General features: G+C 43.3%; 3 protein-coding genes across 3 annotated transcripts; 2 read left to right on the top strand and 1 right to left on the bottom strand.

Annotated features, from left to right (window-relative positions):
• Window positions 1-6294: 6294 nt before the first annotated feature.
• wnt1 (wingless-type MMTV integration site family, member 1) lies at window positions 6295-10083 on the bottom strand. The gene is made up of 5 exons (XM_083919562.1): window positions 10001-10083; window positions 9615-9720; window positions 7541-7794; window positions 7126-7391; window positions 6295-7018 (listed from the first exon to the last, which is right to left on the bottom strand). Exons 2-5 carry the CDS (start codon window positions 9713-9715, stop codon window positions 6527-6529), a joined length of 1113 nt encoding a protein of 370 aa, XP_083775688.1. The 5' UTR covers window positions 9716-9720; window positions 10001-10083; the 3' UTR covers window positions 6295-6526.
• Window positions 10084-13008: 2925 nt separating this feature from the next.
• wnt10b (wingless-type MMTV integration site family, member 10b) lies at window positions 13009-15989 on the top strand (the record flags this gene model as incomplete). The annotated part of the gene is made up of 4 exons (XM_083919402.1): window positions 13009-13082; window positions 13732-13994; window positions 14128-14579; window positions 14697-15989. The coding sequence occupies 4 exons, from the start codon at window positions 13009-13011 to the stop codon at window positions 15195-15197; spliced, it is 1290 nt and encodes a 429-aa protein (XP_083775528.1). The 3' UTR covers window positions 15198-15989.
• Window positions 15990-19162: 3173 nt separating this feature from the next.
• arf3a (ADP-ribosylation factor 3a) lies at window positions 19163-23003 on the top strand. The gene is made up of 5 exons (XM_083919795.1): window positions 19163-19186; window positions 20686-20867; window positions 20955-21065; window positions 22242-22366; window positions 22464-23003. The coding sequence occupies exons 2-5, from the start codon at window positions 20720-20722 to the stop codon at window positions 22623-22625; spliced, it is 546 nt and encodes a 181-aa protein (XP_083775921.1). The 5' UTR covers window positions 19163-19186; window positions 20686-20719; the 3' UTR covers window positions 22626-23003.
• Window positions 23004-26045: the final 3042 nt, after the last annotated feature.

Raw genomic sequence — 26045 nt, 5'->3', positions numbered from 1 at the left:
ATACATTTGGATGAAGAGAAGTGTTAACATTCAATATAGCCAGACACATATTGCTGTAATGTATCACTGACTAGTCTGTTTGATTTTAATATATGCATGTTTCATCCCTGCTGACAGGTGAAATGATGTGCAGGCTTATGTTCTGTCACATTGATTCCACCGCAGTTCGTGCTCATATTTCATGTGAGAAACGTTGCCGTGCTGTACCCATACATTGTCAGATGCCTGTAAACTTATTCCCCTGATATCTTTCCATGTCATTACAGTTCTGTTTGCAGGAGGACTAACAGTGTTTTCTAGCATATGATCTCCCCCAGAATATCCAGTGGTTTGAAGTCACACTCTGACGCACAATTTTCCACCTAAAACACTTAATCCCTGTTGAACGGATTTTGACATGTCACATTATTGGTTTGTTGTCTCTTGTCTCGTCTTGCCAGGTTAACTAGTCACAGATGTCTGATTGTGGTTTTTAACCTTTTCTTTGAATAACTACTGCCATTCCATTCCATTTTTTTGTTGCACAAATGGTACTTAAAGCTGACAATTCAGTGTTTGCAGTAGACTGAAGAACACTTATATGTATTAAGAGGTGATGTTTCACAGCAATGAGGTGTTTATCTCAGCAGTCTTGAGGTTAAGAAAAATATTTAATATCAACAGCAAATGAGCCAACGGAGAAAAAGGGCCATCAAGCCAAGGCAATCAAAAGGTCATGCTGTGTGTTCGTGCGAAGGGCGGGGGAGTGTTGATCACTCAAAATATATTATCAACCCCATGCCTGTACACAGTACACTGTGGCTCCCACTCTCAACATCTCAATACACATATGAAGAGTGTTGGCATATCGCACACACACGCAAAAACACCACAGAGTTATATCCCTCCCACCTTAACTGCAGGGCTTGCTCTCCATCTCGCTCCACAGGGGCACAGAGCCTGACCACAGACATCATACTGATTGCTCACCATGGTCGAGTGGTCTGTCCACATTCCCACCCCGATTCACTATGTGCAGAAAACCCAACAACGGAAAACAGTGGTTTGAGAGTGTCTGGAGGTTTGCGGACAGCAGTGAGTGTCCGCTGTGTCTCTCCTAAATCTATCCTCCTCATCCCCTTGACTGCCCCGCAGCATACCCCAGGAACATGGGAACTGTCGGGGGGCAAACCCAAAACTGATGTGTGTGTGGAATGTTTTGGACGAGAGGATATAAAAAGAGAGAGACACTTGTGGAGACTGTGTGTGTGTGTGTGTGTGTGTGTGTGTGTGTGTGTGTGTGTGTGTGTGTGTGTGCGCGTGTGTGTGTGTGTGTGCGCGTGTGTGTGCGTTTGTGTGCGTGTGTGTGTGTGCGTGTGTGCGCGTGTGTGCGCGTGTGTGCGCGTGTGTGTGCGTGTGATGAATGTAACCTTCCCTCTCTCCTGTGTGTGTGACAGGTTGTGGCAGGCCGGTAGATGATGAAGCGATGGAGATGTTAGGAGGCCACAGCCATTGTGATGCTGGGTGGCTGTTACTCTGGAACTGCCATCTGCCGAAAAGGTCAGTTGCTAGGGGATGATTCTCCTGGACCGTGTCTGCCTCCCAGCTGCCATCCACACACCCACACACACTGGCTTGTGTAAGCACACAAACTCACACACATGTACACGTTCGCACATGCATGCTCTTTTCATTCTTTCCTAAAAATCTGAATTGAATTTGAGTAAATTTGATCCACCGCTGTTGACCGCTATTAATCCACTATGTCGTTTTCTGTAACTTTAGGTGAGGTTTAGTTTATTAGAATTCTTTATGTAATATGTGTGTCTTGAGGCTGTAAATGCATATCTTATTACATAATAGCCTTGTGGTCGCTTAATGGCATCCAACAAATGCTTCTGATTATTATATGAGTGGTGTAAGGGTTTTCCCATCATAACAAAGCCCTAATTAATTGGAAATTGGCCCACAATCGAATCCTAGGATTACAATGAAACTTTTTTTGAAGCAGCACAGACATCAAATCACTGTTGTGCTCCATATCCAAGCCATGCCACATTGTCCATCCCAACCACAGCGAGCAGCCCATCATTCAGTGCGGTGACCCAAACCCAATTCTAAATTCCTTATCGTACGCCCTTCAAATTAAAGCCAACTCCACCCAACAGGCAAACATTTTCCCACAATTTAGCAGGAATTTTAATATGAAGCTGCTGTGCCTTCATTATGCCATATCATCTTCACTACATGTTCTGTGGTGATTGACCTGATTATTGTGAGGAGCACAGTGTGGGTAAGTGAAAACTGTTTCTTAAGCTTAAATCATGTTCACCCTGTTTTTTTAAGTGATTCTCACTCTGAGGTCAATTGCAGGCGGTGTGGCTGTATTTCTTAGTTTCAGTGAACTTACTTGACCCTGTAATCCCTGTTATGCTGCTCCTGAAGTCACGGGTCCTATGAAAGGAAGCACCATGTCAATGTGTTATTATCTTAAGATATTGGTAGTACAGTAAATGAGAATACTGTGCCATCCCTATTATTTTTTTTGTATCCCCCTGTCACGCTTTCCTGCTCTCCTTCCCTTTTTCCCTCCTCTCGCCCTCACCTTCAGCCTGCGCTTCCCCACCAGCCTTTCCTCAGACAGTGACTTTTGTGCAGTGGAGCTGTTGTTTTTGTTTGTGCCCTTCTCACCATGGCTGCCTGCTCGCCGCCTGGCAGCCCCGTGTGTCAAAGGTGGCTGCAGCAGAACAGACTGTGGGAACAGCCGGTTAGCCTCCCCTGGTCCCCTGCTCCCCAACCAGAGGGGCAGCCATCAATCCAGCGCCCCCCCCCTCCACCCCCGTCCCTGCACACACAAAATGCCCAACCAAACACACACTAACATAAAAAAAAAGCAAGCCTACAACGCTCACACCCTCGCCCAATAATCCTCGGAAGCAATTTCATCTCGACTCGGGTGGCGGCCCATTGTCGCCAGCCCCTTCAATCTTTCCTTATTAACTCTCGCTTTGTCCTGCATCCGAGCTTCTGGACTCATCTCTCCTACATTCCGATCGGTGCTACTCCCAGCACTCCCAGGCAACCTCCATTCGCTAATCCCACTGCCTCCCCCACCAGCCGCCCCACCCCAAGGAACTCTTACTGCATTTTTTTTCCAACCTGCCGATCACCTACTTACAGAGTAAGGTAGGGGCATTAACTCCATGGTTTTTCTGAAGGCAGAGCGTGAAGGCGGGGTGCGTGAAGGAGGAGGTGGCCACAAAGTGACTCCAGCCCAGACAATTAGAACAATGAGCTGGGCCTGTAGGGGGCTAACTTGCTGCGTCACGCCTGGACGGTGGGGTATTTTGTCAGTTTAATGAATTGTCCGTCAGGCCAGAGCCACATCGCAGGCTGTGCAGGGAGAGGCCAGCAGGGACCCAGACACTAAGTCGGTATTTATTACACTGCCTTTGTCACTAATTGAGCTAATTATCACTGACTCCTCAGCACTCCCACAGGCAGCACCCCCTCCATTTACTCTCTCTACCAACTCTCCCACCTCACTCTCACGCCTGGGATTTGAACTCTGCCTTCCCTCTCCTTTTCTTAAATCTGTCTGCCACTTTCTCTTCCTTTTGTTTGTTTGTGTATCCATGATCACTTTTTCATTCTCTGACAAGCCAAGATTGTATCATTTTTTCACATTTCAAAGCTTTTGCTTTCTCTAGAATTATTCCTTATTTGTTTTTCTTTATATTATACATTTAGCCAAATCTTGTGTTTACCTGTTAACCAGTAATACAAGACAGAATATTAGTCTTTTGGACTGGGTGTGTTTGTGATTGTATGATTAGCCTTGCATTGTCAGACTTCTCTCCATAGTGCCGTGTCAGTGCTGGAGTATGGTCTGGCTACATGAGTTAACAGGGGGATAAAACGCTATGGCTCTTTTGTATTTCTTGAAACCAATCACAATTATCTTGGCTAGTGCTTTACCCAGGATGCAGCAATGGTATCAATGCAATATAGATAGTGGAAGGGGCCTGACACCTATAGTCGAATGTCAGGCTTTATTCCAGCACTGTACATCTGGTGCTTACCAGGTGTACAGTGCTGGAATAAAGCCTGACATCCAGACACCTCTGGGATCAATATACATTTTCAGTTCTCATCTTTCTGTTTTGGTACGCCGTCCATCATCACGTGACCCCATAATTTGCCGTATTTTGATTAAGTTTACTCTGTTTTGTTCTTTTTATCCTAGGTCTGAATTTCCCTAGGTCAACTGATTTAAACTTTCTACTTTCTTTGAGATGGTGACTAATCTCTGCTCAATTTATTGATGTATTACTTCTGGCTAGCAGCTATCAGCAAAGGATGCCCTTGTGATCCCTCGCATCAAGACTGTAATTCAGAAAAGGTCACATCCCTGTCCTTGGTCCTTTTGTCACCCTGTCTGCCTTTACAGCTACAACTCTGTTGCTCTGTTATTAGCTCCTTTTGTATTTTTGGGTGAGTGTTGGTGGCCTGAATGTGCTCTATCTGGATGACCCTGGCTGCATCTGTGCTGTGGGCTAAGAAGAAAGGGTAAAGCTTTCGAAACTCCTGTGGTTAGTCAGGTTGCCGGGGCTGGGGGAGAGTTGCTGCTATTTCTTTATTTCTTTCCGACATTAAGAAAATCAAGCAAATCATTCAATGCAGTAATATCATATACTGTATAAAATAAGGTAGATATGTGATTGGATATGCAAGGGCCATTTTTTGTGGTTGGGAGCACAGATGCAGGGATGTTTTGTGAGCAGGAGAAAGAGGCTGCTTTGGTGGTGGTAATAGGATTAAGCAAAGGACACCCAGGGACAGGCTTATATGTTCACTTGGTTGGTTGTCAAAACTATCTCAAACACAGACTACAACAGACATAATAGCATCTTTTGACACATTCAGGAGGGCAACTTAATTGAAAATATAGACTTTATTGTTCTATTATACAATACAAAACCAACTGGAGCCTAAATCTTTTGATTAAAATCTAAAAAAAAGTCTTCTCTTACATCTCTCTATAACAGTATAAAAATCCTCAGAAATAAATATTTTGTATTTACACTATTAAAAAAAGGAAATATTCAGTGCATGAACACAAGTGTTTTACAGGAAACAAGCAAAGACGTGTGATAATGTTCTGTTTCTAGTAAGAGTAGGTTTTGTGTCAGCTACATTACACCAAAATAGAAAAAGGCTTAAGATCAAAACATCTTCTGACACTAATGATAGCATATTCTCCAGCCACTGACAGGTGCATAATCATTCAGCACATTTACAAATGACGTCATTATAAATATATTCATATATTTTAATATTTACAGTATTTTGGTTCCCGTAGCTGATATACAAAATGTTCTCTCTGCAGAGGCAGTTTTCTAAAAAATAAAATGTCTATCTGCTTTTTTTTTTACATCCTAGTCTGAAATAATACACACATGCCTACTTTAAACCTGGACCAGTATAATGCTACGCTCATGTATTAATAAAAAATTTAGTGTCTTTTTGTTACTTTAATGTACGGCTCAGGAGGGCATTAGTTTTTATTTTGAGAGCATGGCAAGACTCTGCAGGTTACATTTCACTTCTTTTTTTTAATAATATTGACCCCGCAGATTTGCCAAACTACATCTAGTCATGCCATGATATTCAGTGTATTGATAATACATTCAAATTACATTGCACCAGTAAGAGTTGTTCAGTCAGTTTTCTATTTTCCTTGGCAAGCGCCGGCCCCAGTCATGTAACATCAGGACCATCCTGTGGTAAGTCAGAGTGGCAAATCAGGGTTGAGGTGTATTCGATTCCAGAGAAATCTAAATAAAAAGGGCAAATGTGATGAGGAAATTATGAGTGGCTGGGCTACATCCAGGGCCTAAGTACACAAGTTGGGAACAGACTGCCCATCCCTGGAGATAAATTTCACACAGTTTCATGTGAGGGAAGCCAAACTTCTGCAAAAGAAAACATAACACTGATTTTTTTTTAAATAACTCCCCTCTTGTTAGAGGTCTTCACTAGTATATGAGTGCATAAACGATGTTTGTGGCTCTCTGGCCACAGAAACATCTGTAAAACATTGTGTCCAGTCTCGGTGGGAGGGAAGAAGGCTCTAGTAGTACCTGGTTAGAGCAATCATTTCGTCCCTTTAGTTCTCATTCTATTTATCCATAGTGTAAACACTGGATCTGGATGATTTCCATTGTTCACAGATGGTTGTAGTGTTTAAATACCCTCTTAATACTGTTAAGCATCAAAGGCAAGGACAAGCATATATACTCCCTCAATACCCTGTTCATATATGTGTGCTTTTCTCCATCTCCCTCTTTCAGAAACATTGATTATTTTTTTGTGCCAGAGAGTTCCCTGTCTCAGTTTACCCGCCTTGAAGCTTTTCTAGCTTCTACCTTACATCTCAAACCACCTGTGTGCTATAGTGGCTTTCTCAGCCAGCTACCTGTTTTGCTAAGAAGTTCTTCTTTGCCTTTCATATATGCCTAAACATTCACTTGGTGTCAACCTGTTATCATAGACACTGGTGTAACATCCGTGTACTGGTGCAGTTCAAGCAGCTGACATGACAGCACCAGTGGAAGGTGCAGTGACAACGTTCAGTCACACTCTCAGTCCGTGTCTTAAACCCACGTCCACAGCAGAGCAGCTCACATCCGTCCAGGCCTGGAGAAGAGCTGTTGCAAGTTCTCTCAGAAGTTCCCAAAGTGCCAGTTTTGCCATTGTAGGAGCAGAAGTTTGGTGATTTCTCAAAATAGACCAGGTCCATGGCAGAGGGGGGTTTGTGAGCTGGGTTTTCAGGCTCCAGATGTCGTGGGTCGGCTCGGTGAGAGGCCCGGTTGCTTCCCTTGTTGGCATAAACAACTCTGGATGCACCATCAAACCGATCCTTAAGGAAGTCCCCCACTGTGCGGAAGCTGGGCAGGCGCATCCAACAGGTGCGCACAGTGCAGGAGCCGGACATACCATGGCACTTACACTCCTGACGCATCTCTGATGACACAGTCTGCAGAGAGGAAGACCAAAGGCTACTGATGAAATCACAAATACATCTGATGCCGGAATCCTGACATAAAAATACAACTGTGACATGTTTGAGTATCAAATCCTAACCATTCTGCCAGCCTCATTATTGTGTAGGTTGGTGAGGTATCGCAGATCCCTGCCCCTCTCGCTGGAGTCCACAAACTCACGGCTGAACATCCGGCCAAAATCTACATTGTCACTGCAGCCCCCCCAGTGCCAGTCTGGCCCTCCAGGACCTCTGCGGCGGTAATCGCATGTGCACGACTCAATGGCCCCTTCGGAGCAGGAGCGAGCCACAGCGTGGGTCACCCCTGCGCTGGTTATGGCAAATACAAACGCTGTCTCTCGGCAACCTGAAGAAACAACATCAAAACTTCCCATCAGAACCAATTCCAGGAAAATGTTGAGAGACAAAGCCTTTTAAATGTGTACAAGAGATTCCGTTACATTCTGGCCAAAATTGTCTAAATAATGCCTGGTGAGAAAGACAAGAGACACTCACCACGATTGACAATTTTCCCAAAAACTGCTGGGCTGTGGGTGGTCGGGCAGTTCCAGCGGCGGTTGCGGAACTGCCACTTGCACTCCTTTATGGCAGTGTGCAGCCCAGCGGCAATGGCGTGCAAGATGCCAGGATTCTGCCGAATCAGCCGCCGCTGGCGACGACTCAGTAGGGCCAGGCTCGGGTCCAAGACCAACTGCACGTTCTTGGAATTGGTGAGGAGGTTTGATGAGGAGGCCACATTGACAATACCCCTGGCACAACACAAGGACAAGGGAAATCAGAGTCAAGGAGCTGGCTGTTTATGGATTTAGCTTCTTCTGTGACCCTCTTAACTCTGAAACTGGTGTGTCTTGGCATCTTGTAAGTGTTGTGCCCTTAAAAACACAGCTTTCATTATGTACAACAGTGACACAGCTTCAAGATGATGAGAAGATGATGAGTCTCTGAGAATGCAGGTTTCTGGCTTAGAAAATATCACAAAACTATATTTTTGCCTGTTTATAAACCACATCAATCTGAACCAGATACAATGATGTTTCCGTTTCGTTGTTAAAACTTGTAACCATATTCTTATGCTAAATATGCAGCATCTGTTATACCCTGTCATAGCGGAGTGGCACACTCGCAGGAAATCCCGCTTTCGCTGGTTTGCTTCCTGTTAAACATAATTCTCTATTTCTTTTTTGTTTAGTTTTTTGTATCAAATGTAATGAACCAAAAGCTGAAGAAAAATGGGCTTCACTTTAAGATTCATGTCCAATCTCACCTATGCCCACCCTGTAAATTGGGCATATCAGACATGTATCTTTGTATTCTGTAAATGTAAAATGCTCTCTGACAAAAAAAAATAAATGTCAAGAGTAGCATGTACAGTTCTAAAAACCATTCTGCTTTTTAAAAAAATATAATAATAACACAATATATATTGGCCCTCTGCCACATGATATCAGAAAATATTCTGGTATTTGGCTTTATATCTGTGGCCAATTGTGGAACCTGGCTTTACCATTTCTACACACACTTCAGCTCACTGAACATGGCTTAATGCACTCATTTTGGTGATCACGTTTCAGAACAGTTCTAGTTTAAGTGTTTCAGTACACAGGCTGTACAATTTTCCACTTTATCTGCTGGCAATTTCTGTGAGATTTCTGTCAGCATTTTTGATTCACATGTAGGCCTACAGAGTGTGGCTGCGTTAGCCTATCATCCGGAAAAGCGGGCCAGCCTTGGCCTGTTAGAGGGCTGACCCAGACAGTTGTGTGGTGAGGCCTGGGAACATTAATAATAATGTCGTCTTTTTGGATGTTTTTCTTCATTCCAACAACTCCGCAGTGTCTTTTTCCCACCTCCCAGATGTTTTCTTGGATTTCAGCTGACATTTTTAAATATTTCAAAACGCCTGACGTTGTGCGCAAATACTGTCCATCTCATGACGCCGCATACATGACAAAATCTGTCGTTAAATCATTACCTCAACAAACCCAACCCACAGTTTATAGATGTTTAAACAAAAGCAAGACAATATTCCCACTGACGCAATCCTGCATATCCCCAGGCCAATTTTATTTTTTGCTTTCTGTAACAGAATATCGTAGGTCGCTGTCAACACGTGGATACGACCTCGTAGGTATGTGATTCCTTTCAGCTATGAAATAAATCCATATTTAATTTATCCCACATTGGACTGAAAATGTTGTCTCGTGTTCAAACCGCAATGTCCAAATGACAGGAAGCAACGAGACAGATGGGGGGGGGGGGAGAAAGTAAATTAAATCAACCGCAAATAAAAGGTAAACCTGTAATTATTGCAAATGTAATTCGTTTACTGTTAGTCTGCTGCAGCTAATTTCACGGAAAATAAATTACAATTTAAAAAGTCCCACAAACTTTAATAACATGCGTGTGCTCTTTTTTTCGAAGGCCGAACAGGAGTTGTGCACGGTGCCAAAACTAACACATTATTTCGAGCATGCAGCATGGATTGTGGCAGCCCAATAAAAACACCGTTCACGTGGTAGCGCAGGCTCTTCCCAATGCTCAATGAATATACAGTATCTGGCGAACTCACCACCACCGACCGCTGTTGTTGACGGCCCCTGTGCCTGATAGCGAAGACACCAGCAGGATGCAGGCGGCTTTCACCCCTAACAGCAGCGCCAGACTCCTCATCGTGTCTTCAGGTCAAATATGAGGAGGAAAATGTCAAATGGAATATACTCAGACAAAATTCTAGTTTTGTTCCAAAAATTCTTGACAGGTGTTATGAACACTCCTATTCAAATATGTACATTTTATAACAAATTGAAAATACTAATAAAATCAGCCTAAAAACAAACATAAGTCTGGCATTGCATTTTTTTTTTCCTACGTTGCGGTCGCTTACAACACATTTCATGAGATAATATATTTCATCATTAATTAATTATGCTTAAAAAATGCTGCAGGGATACTCACCGCGCCACAGTCCGGTGAGTGGACTTGAAAGGTGCGAGAAGCAGACAGCCCTAATTGACTCAAATGGATGTTGAGTGGAGACAGGTTGCTAAATGATGTGGTGTCCAGGCAGGATGCTACTGCTGCTGCAGTCCTCTTCACTCTGTCTCTCTCAGTGATGCTCTGCACGGCGCATTGAACGCGTGGGACAGTCCCGAAGACTTGATCCCCTCGGTGACTGATAGGCAACACATTCTTCTCTTATTGAGCGCTACGAGGGGAATAAAAAAGGGATTTGCTGCTCTCATCTCCCTCTGTTTTTTTTCGGAGCCTTTTCAATAGGATTGGAGGGAGGGATAGTTAATGCTCTTCATAGGGCGCACAATGAATAAGGAAACACAACTGGGCAGAAAGGAGAAAGGAAAAGAAAAAAAAATAGGGCAATCCACAGAGTTGCGCATATTACTTGTGGAATCTCACGGTCATCACATAATCGATTCCCCTGTAAATGTGTGCGGCTCTGAGTATTTTCCCACTGGCTGCGCGCTTGCTTCCACATCCAGTGTTGCAGAAAGGAGAAGTGCCCCTGAAGCAGTGATGTGTTGGTACAGATGCTGTGGGTGCGTCCGGTTTGGTGCTCCGCCGCTGCTCAAAGCTGGTCTCACGGTGCAATACAGTTACAGCGGAATATGAGCCATCTAAAACTGCCCTTTTTACCCGGTGGTTGGATTAGCCTACTCCCTAACCGCATCTCCTCCTCCTTTCTCCAAATGCGCTCTCAAAACGTGCAGTGTGACTAAGGACATTTCTGTTCATTTCGTTTCCTTTTTAATCACCTTTACAAAAAAAACACGATTCTTTATTGTTACACCGTTTATTAAAACCTTTTGTCGGTGTCTCTGAACATCTTTACTAAGATAGTTTAGGCCCAATAAACAAAACTATTATCGCCAGTCTTTATTGCCCAAGATTCGCGTGCACACGCACAACGAGATTTGCATCGAACAGACGCAATAATAAGATCTTATAGTTGTCATATAACTCACACCGCCTGCAGGGCTACTTTAAAGAAAAAAAAACGAGTGCGGAAGAGATGAAATGCTGTCTCCAATAAGAAGTTTGATGTATGATGAACCCAGAAAAGAGGGGGACGAGTAAGAATAAAAACCATCCAAACATCTGGCCTGCAGACCTCCCTCGACGCACATGTAGCCCAGTGTAATCACAGCTTGAGCCACTTTGCGGCATCTCCATCTAACCCCAGACTAGGAGCAGGCTTCAATGTCCCCAAACTTCTCCATGTTGGTCCATGAGTGAATGTTTCATTATGTGACATTTATCTGCTAATTTGCATGTTCCACATTAGTCCCAGCGACTGTAGCTTAAATAATCTCTCTCTCTCTCTCTCTCTCTCTCTCTCTCTCTCTCTCTCTCTCTCTCTCTCTCTCTCTCTCTCTTGCTCTCGCTCTCTCTGTCAGATGACAGTAAAAGGAAGTGGGCTTTTGTTAAAAAAAGAAGGATTTAATGATAGCCATCCTACGTTTATACTCCAGCCTTATATGAAGGTGCTCAAACGAGTTTCCTGGAGCAGTCATGCGACACCGAGCAGATTAGAGCTTCAATCCGGATAAAGGGGGCCTTTTATATACAAATCAACTTCAAATCACTTTTTAAGCCACTTAGATATACACGCCAAGGCAGAATGCTAATGCACTTTTCATTGCTGCAGCTTAGGGAATGGAAGGAGATTAGATGAATTGGTGTCACTACGCGAACCGTGTTCGAGGGGGGTTTTAACTTAATTTTATGAAAGTATCCCATGCACCTTCTCGATACCAACAACAGTGTCAATTATTGTTAAAAGAAAACATTTTTTTTAGTTTGTGAGATAAATAGCAGTCTCAATGTATGAGTCATTGACCGGGATCAATATGGTGATTGATTCGAAGTCAAGCTACCACAGCACTCTAACCAAGCCCTAGCAGAAGGCCAGAGTATGTGATTTCATAGGCATTACTGAGCATGGATTTGAATAGATAATTGAGATGCTGTTTAGTAGTCTTCAATGTGCATAAGATGCAGACTATTTCCTTCAACATATTACATACCCATTTTAATGAATCCATAAGTGTTCCCATTTGCTTTTACCGGGGCCATGTGACGCCATAATGTGACAAATAATCACTTGAAGAAATCAGACCTGTCACTTCCGTAATTTATGTATATCATTTTATACTCTGAAATAAAGACTTAGGGGTGACAAAGTGAAGTTGTTTCAAACACAACAATGAGGAACAGCCGCTCCGATGGCAGTGGGAGGAAGGGGGGGGACCACATGACTAGAAACAGTATTGTTGGAGGGTCTGTGAGCGGAGCCGCTTGCCTGCTGCTGCCTCCCTGTCGTACAGTGGAACCAGCAGCTCTCCCCTCCCCCCATTCATCATTTAACTTACCGCTTTTATGAACAAAAATCTTCTTTGACTATATTATTTCATTTTACTGAGCGTTTCTTTGTTCTTTCTCTCCAAAAAATGGAAGTCTATATTGCATTATCCATCGAGCCACAAATAGAAAATAAAGTCTCAATACATTCATATTTCTATACCCTATTAAATATGTTTGTATGAGCCAGTATATTTAGATTACCTACCAAAACCTGAGACCATTGTGCGCACGGCTCGGAAAGTGGTGCTTGTGCGTAAAAGTTTGGAGACGTCATTTTACGCTCGGGCGAATGATCACTCTCGCCAATGATAAAATAATCAACTGGTGATCCAACTTTCACGTTGGCCAATATTTTTTTGCAAACAGTCGCCTGTGGAGGCATCTCCTCCCCTCTCCCCCTATCCACCCCCCTCCCGTTTACTCTCGCCCCTGAGCTCCTCTGTTCTCTCCGTCTTCACTCTTCGCTCGTTTGGCGGTGCATCGATAATACTCCACTCTTCTTTGCTTTTTTTTTAGATTCTCATTCCAGTACAGGACTTTATCACCAGTGTTTTAATGTCACGTCGCGAAAGACGGTTAACAAAATGGAGCTATCAAAAAAACTCCGCTGGGACCAATTCCTGATTTTGGCAGCAGCACTTATGTCACCTGCATTAACGTGAGTGCACTTGAGAGCGTCAGGAGAGTTGATGTTTAACCGGGTTCTTGCTACATGGAATCCGGCTAGTAGAGGGAAGTTGCTGTGTATGACTGTGTGATATAAACGGATATTTAACATATTTAGTTAAAAAGTGAAACATCTGCCTCTGATTTCACGTGCTGATTTTGTGTAATATTCAAACATTTAAATACATTTTTAGTTACTAGATAATTTTGAGTTATGCCATAAAGAATCTAATATTAATCTCACTAGTGTTATTTCTCCACAAGATGTATTAAGTAAGTAACTCTACCCTTTTGGGGCTTCACAGCTGTATGATCTGTTAAGAATTATGTTTGTCCCCTGCTTTAAGTAACATCTGTAGAAACTCTGTAGTAAATACTTATGCAGTTGATTGACATATTTTATTGCTGAGTGTATTCAGCAAATATCTTAGAGATTCCATACATTGTTTTGTAGTATATCCATCTTTGTATTTTACATTTTCCTGATTTTCTTAAGTTTCCAAAACATCTTTCCATGGCCACATAGTTCTCTGTATTTGACTAATGATCTCCTGACCAGCACTGATGAAACCCCCACCCCCCACCCCCACTCTCTCTTTCTCTCTCCTTCTCCCTCCCTCTCTTTTTCTCTCTCTCTGCAGGGTGCTGTGTAATGATATCATCAGCCTGAAGGTGGCAGGAGATCCAGTGCTAACCCCTAACTCAGTTTGCCTGAAGCTGGCAGGCCTCAGTAAACGTCAGATGCGGATGTGTGTGCGGAGCCCTGATGTGACGGCCTCCGCCCTGCAGGGCATCCAGGTGGCCATCCACGAATGCCAGCACCAGCTCCGGGACCAGCGCTGGAACTGCTCCTCACTGGAGGGCCTTGGCAAGCTTCCCCACCACAACACCATCCTCAACAGGGGTGAGAGCCTGAGGCAAGCTAGTCGAAATGTGTCCTGGGTTTATTGGGGGGGGGGGGGTAGAGACTGTTCTGCACACAGATGCAGGGCTGTTTATCATTTTCAACTCTTTGAGTGTGAATCTCCCACTCCCAGGTTTTCGCGAGAGTGCCTTTTCTTTGGCCTTGTTGGCAGCGGGTGTGGCTCACTCTGTGGCCTCGGCCTGCAGCATGGGCAAGCTGCGGGGCTGTGGCTGTGAGGCCAAGCGTCGCCAGGACGATGACAAGATCCGGCTGAAACTGACACAGCTGCAGCTGCAGACCCTGCAGAAGGGTGGAGTAGGCCTTGGCATGACACGGCCATTACCCTCAGAGCTAAACGGTCACCGCGGCGACCTGCCCGCTAACCTGCGCTCCACCCATCCCTCCACCCTGCTCAAGCCTCTACCAGATGAGTTGAGCTCCATGCAGGAGACTTGGGAGTGGGGGGGCTGCAGTCACGACGTCCGCTTTGGGGACCGTTTTTCCAGGGACTGGCTCGACTCCCGCGGGTCTCCAAGAGACATCCATGCTCGCATGAGGATACATAACAACCGGGTTGGACGACAGGTGAGTAATGTGCTTAGCCACTGTGTTCTTAATGGCTCATTCCTAACTGGCATATATCCTCACCAGGGTCATCTTTCCATTTCTGATTTGTTACATCATTTATCTTTCTCTGCACAGATAGTGACTGACAACATGAAGAGGAAGTGCAAATGCCACGGCACATCAGGGAGCTGTCAGTTTAAGACCTGCTGGCACGTGTCTCCAGAGTTCCGGCTCGTGGGTTCTCTACTAAAGGAAAAGTTCCTGTCAGCCATCTTTGTCAACTCCCAGAACAAGAACAACGGGGTGTTCAACCCTCGAACAGGTAACAGTGCCAGCAGGAGCACAGGGGGACTAAATGGAGGCCGCCGTCGAACCATGTCCAGAGAGCTGGTGTACTTTGAGAAGTCTCCTGATTTCTGTGAGCGCGACGTGACCGTAGACTCTCCGGGTACACAGGGACGCATCTGCAACAAAACCAGCTACAGCACAGACAGCTGTGGCTCGCTGTGCTGCGGCCGTGGTCACAACATCCTGAAACAGACACGCAGCGAGCGCTGCAATTGCAGGTTCCACTGGTGTTGCTACGTGCTCTGCGAGGAGTGTCGTCTCACAGAGTGGGTCAACGTGTGCAAGTAGATCCCAGTTCTCCCAGTCCAAGCTGCATTTACCCATCCAGGACTCAAGAACTCAGGAGCCACTCCTTTTGTTCGAGCGTTTGTGTAACTCCTTGTGTAACTCACCCAATCTGTTTATCTCCCGCCCCCACTTTTCTTTTTTTTAAGTCCATCATCTGGGATCTATTTTCTCTTTGTAGCCGTTGTTATTCTCAAAATGCCAAGTCAGAGATTGAAGAGGTGACTCATGTCATTTGTCTTGCCATGGTCTGTTTAGACGCTGCCCTCTGAGCCATGAAAACAGCCTATACTCGGTCTTTTCTATCCCACAAAACAAAGAGCAACAGCAGAGAAGCATTTCTATTTTAATGTCTACAAGTGGAATTATCTCATTGTACAGTAGCTGTGTATTTGAACGTGTACTTGTATATTTGTAAATGTGTTGTTATTAATATTATTATTGTGTTGTAACCTGTCTTTCTGGTTATAGTTACTGACAGACGTGCTGGCCGAGTGGCCCAGGATGGTGAAACGGTGCCATTAGACAACAAAGTGTCTTCGCAATGTATCTTACGCCTAATTGGGCTCTTCTGATGATCTCCAAGACATTTACTCCATTCGTATATTTTGCACCTGTGACTCAGGCAGAGCAACAGTACTTACTTGGGGGTCATTTACAAAATATTGCTGATAGATCTGCTAGAAGCAACAGGAGAGAATAATCTCATCAAAGTTTGTATAATTGTAAAACTCAAGATGGGAAAGTTTTGGAGACAATTTCAACCCTACAATTCCTTAGGCTGGACAACTAATCATTTTGATTTATTTAAACCATTGTAACAATTGTAATTATTTCATGAAAATCCTCGCTAGTGGTCATGTTTTTCATGAATATAACTGTGAGGTGACGTGTGTCACTTCCTATGAAATCACAACTGAGCTCTTGTTATTCTGTGCTTGCTTTTGTCCTCTTCAGGAGTCCGAGCACTCCTCAGATTCCTCCCATATGTAGTACATGTCAAAGTGAGAGATGGACCTGCTTTAGAGCTGATGCCGAAGGTTGTGTGTGTGTGTGTGTGTGTGTGTGTGTGTGTGTGTGTGTGTGTGTGTGTGTGTGTGTGTGTGTGTGTGTGTGTGTGTGTGTGTGTGTGTGTGTGTGTGTGTGTGTGTGTATGTGTGAGTGTGTGTATGTGTGTGTGTATGTGTGTGTCTGTTGCTGTGGGGCGATGGGGGCAAGTTCTACGCACTACAGATTTGGGAGGTGAGAGCCTTTTTTATGGCCACTTCATGCTGAGAGAAGGACTTTTTATGGCTGCAGGATATTGTTTCCTTAAAGTATGACTTTTATTACTGGAGAGAAGCATCAAGAGAGTAGAGAGTGGGGGTGATTATACCAGTCTTTGCTGTGTGAGCATTTGAGGGGATCATCTGTCCAGAGTTCATAGCCAAGGAAGAGACTCGCTAAAACCACGTGTGACGCTGTGTCCCTGTTACCTGGGAGACAGACTACACAAACATAAACACATGCATGCGTTTTTGCACAAAGACACTTACATGTAGGAACGCTGGCACTGATGCACAATCAAAAACATGCATGCTGGTGTGCACATAATGAACTGTCAGACAGAACTCCTGGTGACCTTAGTGATTTGCACTTTCATTCTAGTCACACTGCGGATTTAGCAAAACTCTCATGTCAACACCTGACTGAATTTACGATAGCAGCATTCCTAAAGATGATCCCAACTCCGTACTCGGTCTGCCATAAAGGATTTAATGCCAGTTAATTTTTGTTTGTATTGACTCCTGTAAATATCCCTCAAGTTCCGAGGAATGTCAGTGCCAGTGGCTGAATCGACTGCTTCGTCTGGTATTTAGTGAGGAAATAAAAGGAAGACAGCGACTCGTATGGAATGATATGGGATGGATTTCTGGTTTGCATTTCTTCATTCCTTTATCATTTCACCCTGGAGCTGCTGCGAAAGGGAATTTCCTGTCACTGTTTCTCCCATGTGTGAGACAGAGGTTGGTGGACAGCCTCTCTCTCTCTCTCTCTCTCTCTCTCTCTCTCTCTCTCTCTCTCTTTCCCTCTCTCTGCACTCTTTTTCTCTCTTTCCCATTCTCCCCCTCATCGCTGCAGACATAGACACATGCAGCAACACATTGACTGCCCCCCCCCCCTTCCAGTAATGACAACCAGACTGGGCTGAAATTAGAGAGAGGGAGGCAGAGAGAGGAAGTTAGGAGAGATAAAAGTTACCCACTTTGATTGACAGGATGATTATATGTATAAAGTAAGGCGATTTAGTGTGTTTAGTTGGATATGAAGATAGGGAGATAGATCTCTGCTGTACGTACGGCGGAGATGCAGAAGCAAAGGATAAATGGGGGTATGGAGAAGGGGTTGAATAAAGTGTACTCTGTATAAATACATGCCTCAAAACATCTGCTTCTAAACTCCCTGTTCATTTTTGATGTGGGACAGGCAGAGAAGGGTGAGCGGGAGAGAGAAAACACAAGGAGCCAGCTACCAAGAACATCAAAGCCCCTGCCCTCAACGTGCAGGCCCTCATTAGTTCAGCTAGCAGAACCAACGAGACTTGTGATTGTGTTTGCTGGGGTGCACGCTGGCAGACACTTCAGAGGAAAGGCTCCTTTAAGTCATAGCTCCCCACCCCACCTCTCCTGCCACCACCCAAGCCCTCCGTAACCCCCCTGTAACCCTCTCGATACTCCCTCCACACACAAACCCAGCAGTCTCCCCCCACTATCCACTCCACCCCATAATCTGGTCTGCAGCTGCAAACATCTGCTCCCCTCTTTATTCCTCTGCCTTCACCACTGAGTTGATAAACACATCTATCATTGAACCACTGACTGGCAAACAACAAAGAGGAAGAGGGAAATAAATGTTGGATTTACCTGTGGCTGTGGAGTCGGTCTCGGGCATGTCATTTAATTACACTGGGATGTTGTTTTTTATGGTTAATAGGGAGGTTCCTTCCTAACTCCTATATCTGTTGCCACCTGTAAAACCCCCTAAATGTACAGTATCAACTTTTGAAATACATGAAACTATACAAAATTCAGTACTCAAGGTTAGTAACCTGCTATAATATTGATTCAGACAATGTTTTGTTGCCTCCTGTCACCTCATTGTCTGTGACACACAGAGGGGCTGTTGTCAGGAAGTATCACTTGGCATCCTATTACAGTCAGCCATTTACTTATTCATTGAGATGATTCCTGTTTTAATTATTTAAGCATGTTTGCCTGCAGACACTCTGTTACATTTCGGTTTTATATCGGTTTAGTTGTTGGTCTGCAGCACAAAAATTACATTTAAACGCATGCCATGTTTGGGTCATATTGTGTGGGAATAAAAGCTGGACACTATTTGATCTAATAAAAATACATTTAAAAAAAACTTAAGCAGGCCAGAACCAGAATCAGAATCAGCTTCAATTGCCAAGTAAGTGTGAACACATACAAGGTACTTATTTTAGTCAATCTCAATATACAGACATAGATATAGAAATAGACATACAGCTAAAAACAAGGATAACAAAATGGACAAAAGGTAAACAAACATTTGACTACTGTGTACAGATTGAAATATATGTATATATAAAAACACAGGACAATGAAGTTGTAAACATAATGACAATGGTGCAGTGTGCAGGGGTCCTGGAATAAAAATGGAAATATTAATGTTACAGGTTGCTTTGTAGTGGTTTTGTAGGGACTATGGATATTAACTGGGTCGATGCTGATGTTACAAACACTTATTCATGTATTATAAAGAGACTATTCAACTACAGTTGCCCTCTAGAAAAGCTCCTGGCTTTAAAAGTCATCGGGTGATGGCAAACGTGAGAGGTGCTGTTCTTGACAACCCAACTATCGCGAGAATACACACAGACATACACAGTTTCACAACCACGGCTCATCGCGAGACTTTCATCCAGTCCTCTGCCTGAATCCAGCTGGTAGCCTGCCTGCCGTTCACGGGTAAGTGTGAATGAGATGCAAAATAGTGAAAAATGTTAAAAGATGTATAACAAGTAATAAAGGCGACCGCAGCGTATATGTGTCACTGTTTTAACGCCTTGTCATGACGCTTCTTGGTAAATGAACGGCCGTTATTCGACGACATCAGGCCGACTGGTGCGCTTGTCGTGACTGTACTAAGGGGGATTACAGCACACAATCTGACCCCGAGAATGGTCATTTTTTTCAATAATGATGACGATAATTAGATAATATTGTCGCTATCGTGACTACGCTCGAATAATGTATCGTCTCACGCTTTAAATTCGCACATTTGGCTCATTCAAATTCATCGCCTGCTTGGACTGCAGCATCAGCCGTCTTCCCCCCCGCTATGACAGATGTACATGGATATGCGGCCGCTGCAGCTGTAACAGGCTGTGCTAGCAGCTATAGCATTTGATATAAATGAATGGATCAAGTCAGTGATCGCATCAGTTACAAAAGCATCATAAAAATATGTAGTCTTTCTAGAACAGAGATCTTCAACAGGGGGTCCGGGACCCCCAGGGGGGGCCTCGGAGCTACTGAAGGGGGTCCGCCAAATTGTTTGATAATCTTGCCAAAGTTTTTTTTTTTTTTTCAAAAAATATTTCTTAAAATATACATTAACATGAATGCAACGTATTATTAGCAAAACGATATACATAAAACAAATAGATACATACATTTACACAACCTTGATTAGAGGCCTACTGGTTTATAGGCAAGGGAGCCATGCACAGATACATGTGCCTTCCAAATGTACGTTTAACATTAACATATGATTTAAAAATATATGAGTATGTTAATAATGCTCTTTGTAATATCTTAGTATTGTATGCACCATAAAATCTGTGTGTATAGGCTTTAGGTTTAAGTATAAAGTAAGTCTGGGGCTGCTCTGTAGACAGTGAATGACAGCTGATTGTATGGACCCACAATTTTTTCTTCAATTTTATTTTAAATACCCAAATGAGCTTTATTTTTTTGTAGTGTTATCGAAAATTTTGAAAATGAGTGTAGTTACCCTTTGAAACAATAGCCCAATCTCACAAACTGAGGTTATATGTCATTTAATGTAATATGAATTGATTGTTAAGCCGCCTGGCGCTTTTTCATTTGCCAACAAACAGCATAAAAGATGGTTACTCTGCACCACATGAAAGCTGATCCACATTACAGAAATCCGGTATGGCGGCCACCTTCCCCTACGAACTGTCAAAGCGTAAAGCAACAGCCTTTAAGTCAGGTCAGCCGCCTGCCGAGGTGTGAAGTCTGCTTTTACTGGCTTTGCCTCTGAGGTGGCCTCAAGCCCTAACGAGGTGATAATGTTGAGAGTTGCTTTTGAAGAGCTACTGCGTCACACCGCATGATTTCTTTGTGTGGTTTTTTTACTTTCTAAATGTGGTTAAAGGGTTTGTTTTGGCTGCTTTGTTGCTATATATGAAAAGTGATCTCTTCGGTTCCCTGTGTAACAGTTCTGTTGCAGTCGAGGTGAGAGCAACCATCATCATGGGGAACATCTTTGGTAACCTTTTGAAGAGCCTGATAGGCAAGAAGGAGATGAGGATCCTCATGGTGGGTCTAGATGCTGCTGGGAAAACCACCATCCTCTACAAGCTGAAGCTAGGGGAGATTGTTACCACCATCCCTACAATTGGTGTGTGAGGAAAGGATCCATTGTAAAAACACCTGTCACTGAGTTTATCCAGCTTGTGTAACTCATTTTGATTTGTTTTTCATTCAGGTTTCAATGTAGAGACGGTGGAATACAAGAACATCAGCTTCACCGTGTGGGACGTGGGTGGCCAGGACAAGATCCGTCCACTGTGGAGGCACTATTTCCAAAACACCCAGGGTAAGCTAAACCAGCAGCCTCTTAGATGACACACTAGTCAGCCATGTTAGAGTTAACAGGGTCGCTCAGTCCTGTGGCAGATCCTGCAACACACGCTAGCCCCAGCACCTGAGGGCATATCTGACTAACGTTATAGATGAGGTCATTTGCATACAGCCTCCAACTGTTTCAAATTATTAACGTCTTAGTCATGTTGAAAGCCTCTGCACTGAATAAACTTGGTTTAGCAATGTTTTTTTAACAATAGCATGTCAGCATATTGTTAAGCGTGGGATGAAAGTGATTCTGGGATAGTAGAGCTGATGTTTTAGTTTAGTTTAGTTTAAAGGTGCTCTGTGTAACTTTCAGACCTTGTTATTAGCAACAACAACAATGGCTGTTAGTGAACTGCAGTCAGCATCCTGTTGCTCACACCCGCGGGCTCACACACTCCATAGCCGTGAAGGAGTACCTGCCAAAAAAGTGAAACTGAACATAATTGACCAGCAACATGTTGATATAATGCTGTAAAATGAATTGCAATGATATTTACAATAACACTAGCTTGCTGTTTGCAAATCACTCCATCAGCCAGCGCCACGATGCAACCAACAGCAGATCCATACCACGCAGCAGAGCCACAGCCAGCTATGGTCTATGGAGCTAATAGTAGCAAGCAAGCTAACCTAAGTGAACAAGCTTGCTGCATGGATCTGGCGTTGCTTGCTTCATAGCAAGCATAAGAACAGCCCTGGGAGTCTGGAGGAATTAGCGATTAGTGATTCGGCCATATTAGCAAGCAAGCTAACATCAACTAACATTAGCAAGCTAAAAGCACAATATATTTCACATGCCATTTTTATCAGCACCGGGGAAAATAGGTTTTGTTTACCTCCACACATACTGTGCGCCTGCTGCGCACAATCTGCAGCGGCCGGCAGCCAACGTAAACCCCAGCACCAGGGGTAGCAAAGTAGTAGCTGACATTACAGACAGGTCCATCGCCAATCCGCCGCTGCAGAATGTATAACGTTGTTGACGTTAGCGGACTCCATTTAGCCATTACTGTTGGCTGTGGGCGAGCTGAAGAGAGGCCAGGGACTCGGAGCGCGCAAAACGTTAATAAAAAAAACAAAAACATGTAAAACATTCCACGGGACCTTTAACTCTTAAAAAGACACTCATCTCTCCCTGCAGGTTTGATCTTCGTAGTGGATAGCAATGACCGTGAGCGGGTGAATGAAGCTCGGGAGGAGCTGATGAGGATGCTGGCTGAAGACGAGCTGCGGGATGCTGTTCTTCTGGTCTTTGCCAACAAACAGGTATAGACGTCCTTGTGTCTCGTCCTTTATATTCCATTCTTTCTGAACTTTTGCACCAGTTAAGGCCTCCCGGGTTGACTGATATGATTTTGTGCAGGACCTGCCCAATGCCATGAATGCTGCAGAGATCACAGACAAGCTGGGCCTGCACTCCCTACGCCACCGCAACTGGTACATTCAGGCCACCTGTGCCACCAGTGGTGACGGTCTATACGAGGGCCTGGACTGGCTGGCCAATCAGCTGAAGAATAAAAAGTGAAGAGTCCTGTCAGTAGAGTGGGGAAGAGCCTGGGTGCCAGCTCCAGGTAGTGGTTATAGTGGATCCATTGTGTTTACATGGAGAGGCAGTGCTGAAAAGCTCCCAGGGGGTGACTCTCAATGGCTTTCTCCCCCCAAAAATACATGTTTCATTTCTTTTTTTGATTAATTTAATTTGTTTGGATCTGCCATGAGCATTTTTTAAATATTTACAAACCAATGGTGTTGAAATTGACCTAAATTCCTTACATTGTCCATGTTGAATACATTAATATTGGGAAATAATAGTAATGATAATAGTAATAATACATTGCAGTTTCTTTCACCGTTTAATTTGTTCAGAAAACTTGACGATGTAGACTTGTGATGGCAGAGCAACCTTCCCTCAGATACTTAAAATTTAATAAAATTATCAAGAATGTCGTAATAGTATAGTGGAAGTTCTACTACTATCTCAGAATAATATCAAACTGTTTAAAAACATTATATACGTACAGGCTCAGATAAATGTAAAGTTGTCGGTCCATATTTATATTTTACCACTAAATGATGTGCTTCAAAACTCATCTTGTCTTAAAAAAAATAACAAAACTTATTTTAGATTTTATGCAAATGTATTTATTTTTATTTGGATTTAATTCATTGAAGTAGACAAAACCTGACAACGTACTAGATAGTCTATTTTTGTCAACATGTATTTATCTATTTATTTATTTATTTATTCACAAGTTTATTTATTGGTTTTTATTTTCAAAGTGCATCATATGGTTTCTTTCCCTTTATTGCAATGTGCATTTACTGCTAAGGCAGCTGGTGAAAAAAAAGAAGCCCTGGTCTCATTGTGTATTTCCGCTTCCCGATCTGCATGGAGATGGAGAAGATCCCAGTGCTGGCATGTGGGCTTTGTAAGAGCTGTGAACTACTGCAGGCTGCTGCTGTAAATACAGATTTGTTCTCAATAAGGGTTAAAACAATTTGTCTGGTGTCAGCGAGGTGTGATAGCTGAACTGATACAGATGACAGAACAGGCACACTGTACCAGCTCTGGCTTAGGAAAAAAATGCTGCTATGGGCCTGTGGAGAGTGATGCAGCAGATTATGAGATTGGCAATATCAGAGAGCTATCATGGTTTTCAAATGTTTATTTTTTAAGTCACTTGCGAGCAGCTGCATTATATCCCTCAAAGGAACTCACATTGTGTGTCATCCTGATTTATTCATCCCTAATAGGCTTGACATCATATGTGTTTCCTGTGTATTTCTGTGTATTATGTTACACAAAATTACTAGATGCATTATTGTTGTACAAAATGTTTTTCTTGTATTTTTGAATGGAGTATTTATTTCTTTTTTTGACCAAAAGGCGAGTGTTGATTTAAGTGGGTTTTTTTCTTCATTTGCTAACTAGATCCGACAGTTGTCTTTTTGAGTGTCACATATTCGAAAGATTTGAGGATGATACTGCATCATAAGGCATGTTAATAGTGTACAAGATCTGTAATAAAAAGTGAATTATAATAGCCTGTTTTCTCAGACTATGTTTGTTAGTCTAAATTACTGCTGCTGGTTGAACAATGCTGTACTGATAAATGTTATGGATTTAGTGTAAAGTTTACCGAACAACCTTCTAATATGCAAAAGCATGCTTTTCTATGTTGGCGCAACTGTATATATGTTTATGTAACAAAAAAATATACCATGGTATTTGCGTTCAAACTGAAAGTGTTGTTGATACACCTGTAGATATTGGGGTCAGTGTGTTGGCAGATATTTACTGTATAACTGAAAGCAGCTTGTGTGTGTGATGTGCCCTCTATTACGTTCGGTTTGGTGTGAAAATTGTTTTTTGTGGCCTTATGTTGCCAGTGGTTAACTTCTCTTTGATAACAGGTTTGTATTTAAGAATGTCCTGCATTCAAGTAGGTATCTCACCTAAGATCTGTAACACTGATGCACTCACAGTACTGTTGTGGCTAAACATCCTTCTTTATTGGCATATTTTAACTTGAAAAGTGTGGGAAAACAAGGCTGCAGAACATTCCAACTGATACAGTTTATTAAAAAAATGAATAAACTGAAAACAGATTCATTTAATGGAATATTATCAAGCGGAGGAAACAAAAGCAACACAAACTGGTGCAGAAGTGTTGAATGATTTAATGATTCCTGGCCTATGTCGAGCAATCAATAAAAAGACCAAAACACACTTGCTTTGCTGTACTTGTTTCTTTTCTTGTTGTCATACACACTTGATTCAGCTCCTCAGTGGAGACTTTATAAGATTGTGCTTGTTAGCCCTGTCTAGATCTCAGCCTTTTCCTCCACTGTTCATCAAACACAATTTAAAGATCCCCTCTATAGAAAAATGCTCTCATTAAATAATACTTTGTGTCTTATATGGTTTTCCCACAAGAGTTATATTATCTAGTTAAACATTCTTACAATTGCATCCACCCCTCCCTTGTTGAAAACCCCAATTCTATTGACTTAAAATGAATTATTGAATCAACTTCTGACTTCAGGATTATTTTTAATTCAGCAAATGTTCATTGTACCAGTTGCCAAGACTAAAGCCAGATTAATTAACAGCACATATTACAAGCTTGATTATTGAAAATGGACACAGGCTGAGAGAGAGAGAGCAGGTCAAATAGGTGGAAAGGACGTGGATCTTGTCGTCTTTCTATTTTGGCCTTTCCTAACTGCTGCCATCAAGAGAAGTTTGGCACAATCAGGTAGTTTCCCTGTGGAATTGCAACGCTCCACAGAGAGTCATTTTGTCTGGGCCAATCAGAGGTCCATGTAGGGGAGACTGCCGCTGTGTCTCCAGGGGTGTGACAGCAGTATGTGGGTCAGAGCTGCTCCCGGGGCCACCAGCCCCCAGGGCCCCCTGCAGGACAGCCACAATAGTAGCCCCAGGGCGGATGCCATAGCTGGGATTCCCACCCGTAACCGGGACGCCTTCGCCCAGGGCACAGACACACTGGCAGCAGCCCCACAATCAATTCATCAACCTCTGAAGGGAGTGGCAACTGCAAAAGGCCACAGCAGTAACCCCCACAGCTCGCCTCGGAAGGGACATGGCCACCAGGGCTGACACCATGGTGGCAACTTAAAACTGCCAGACTGCAGAAAACATGGACCTTTATTGACCTAGCGGCGGATAATGTGAAAGAATTACCAAATATTTATTTGTTGAATTTCCACTGTGATTCACTTTATATTGTTCTGCTGAGCAAGAGTGAAGCATTCACACTGACGTTGTTAACATTACTTCCAGTTTACTGATTATTGTTTCACTGCAGAGTTGTCCATCATTCAAACCTCAGCAGATCATTTCATTAGAAGAGTTTGTACCGAAACGTATGGGTCGAAGAATAATCATGTAAAATCAACCATGTAGATGCAAACACTGGGGGAG

The sequence above is a fragment of the Echiichthys vipera genome (genome assembly GCF_963691815.1).
Source record: "Echiichthys vipera genome assembly, chromosome: 9".
Classification (NCBI taxonomy): domain Eukaryota; kingdom Metazoa; phylum Chordata; class Actinopteri; order Perciformes; family Trachinidae; genus Echiichthys; species Echiichthys vipera.
The sequence above is the reverse complement of the archived record's forward strand: the minus strand, read 5'-3'. Positions and strand labels throughout refer to the sequence as shown.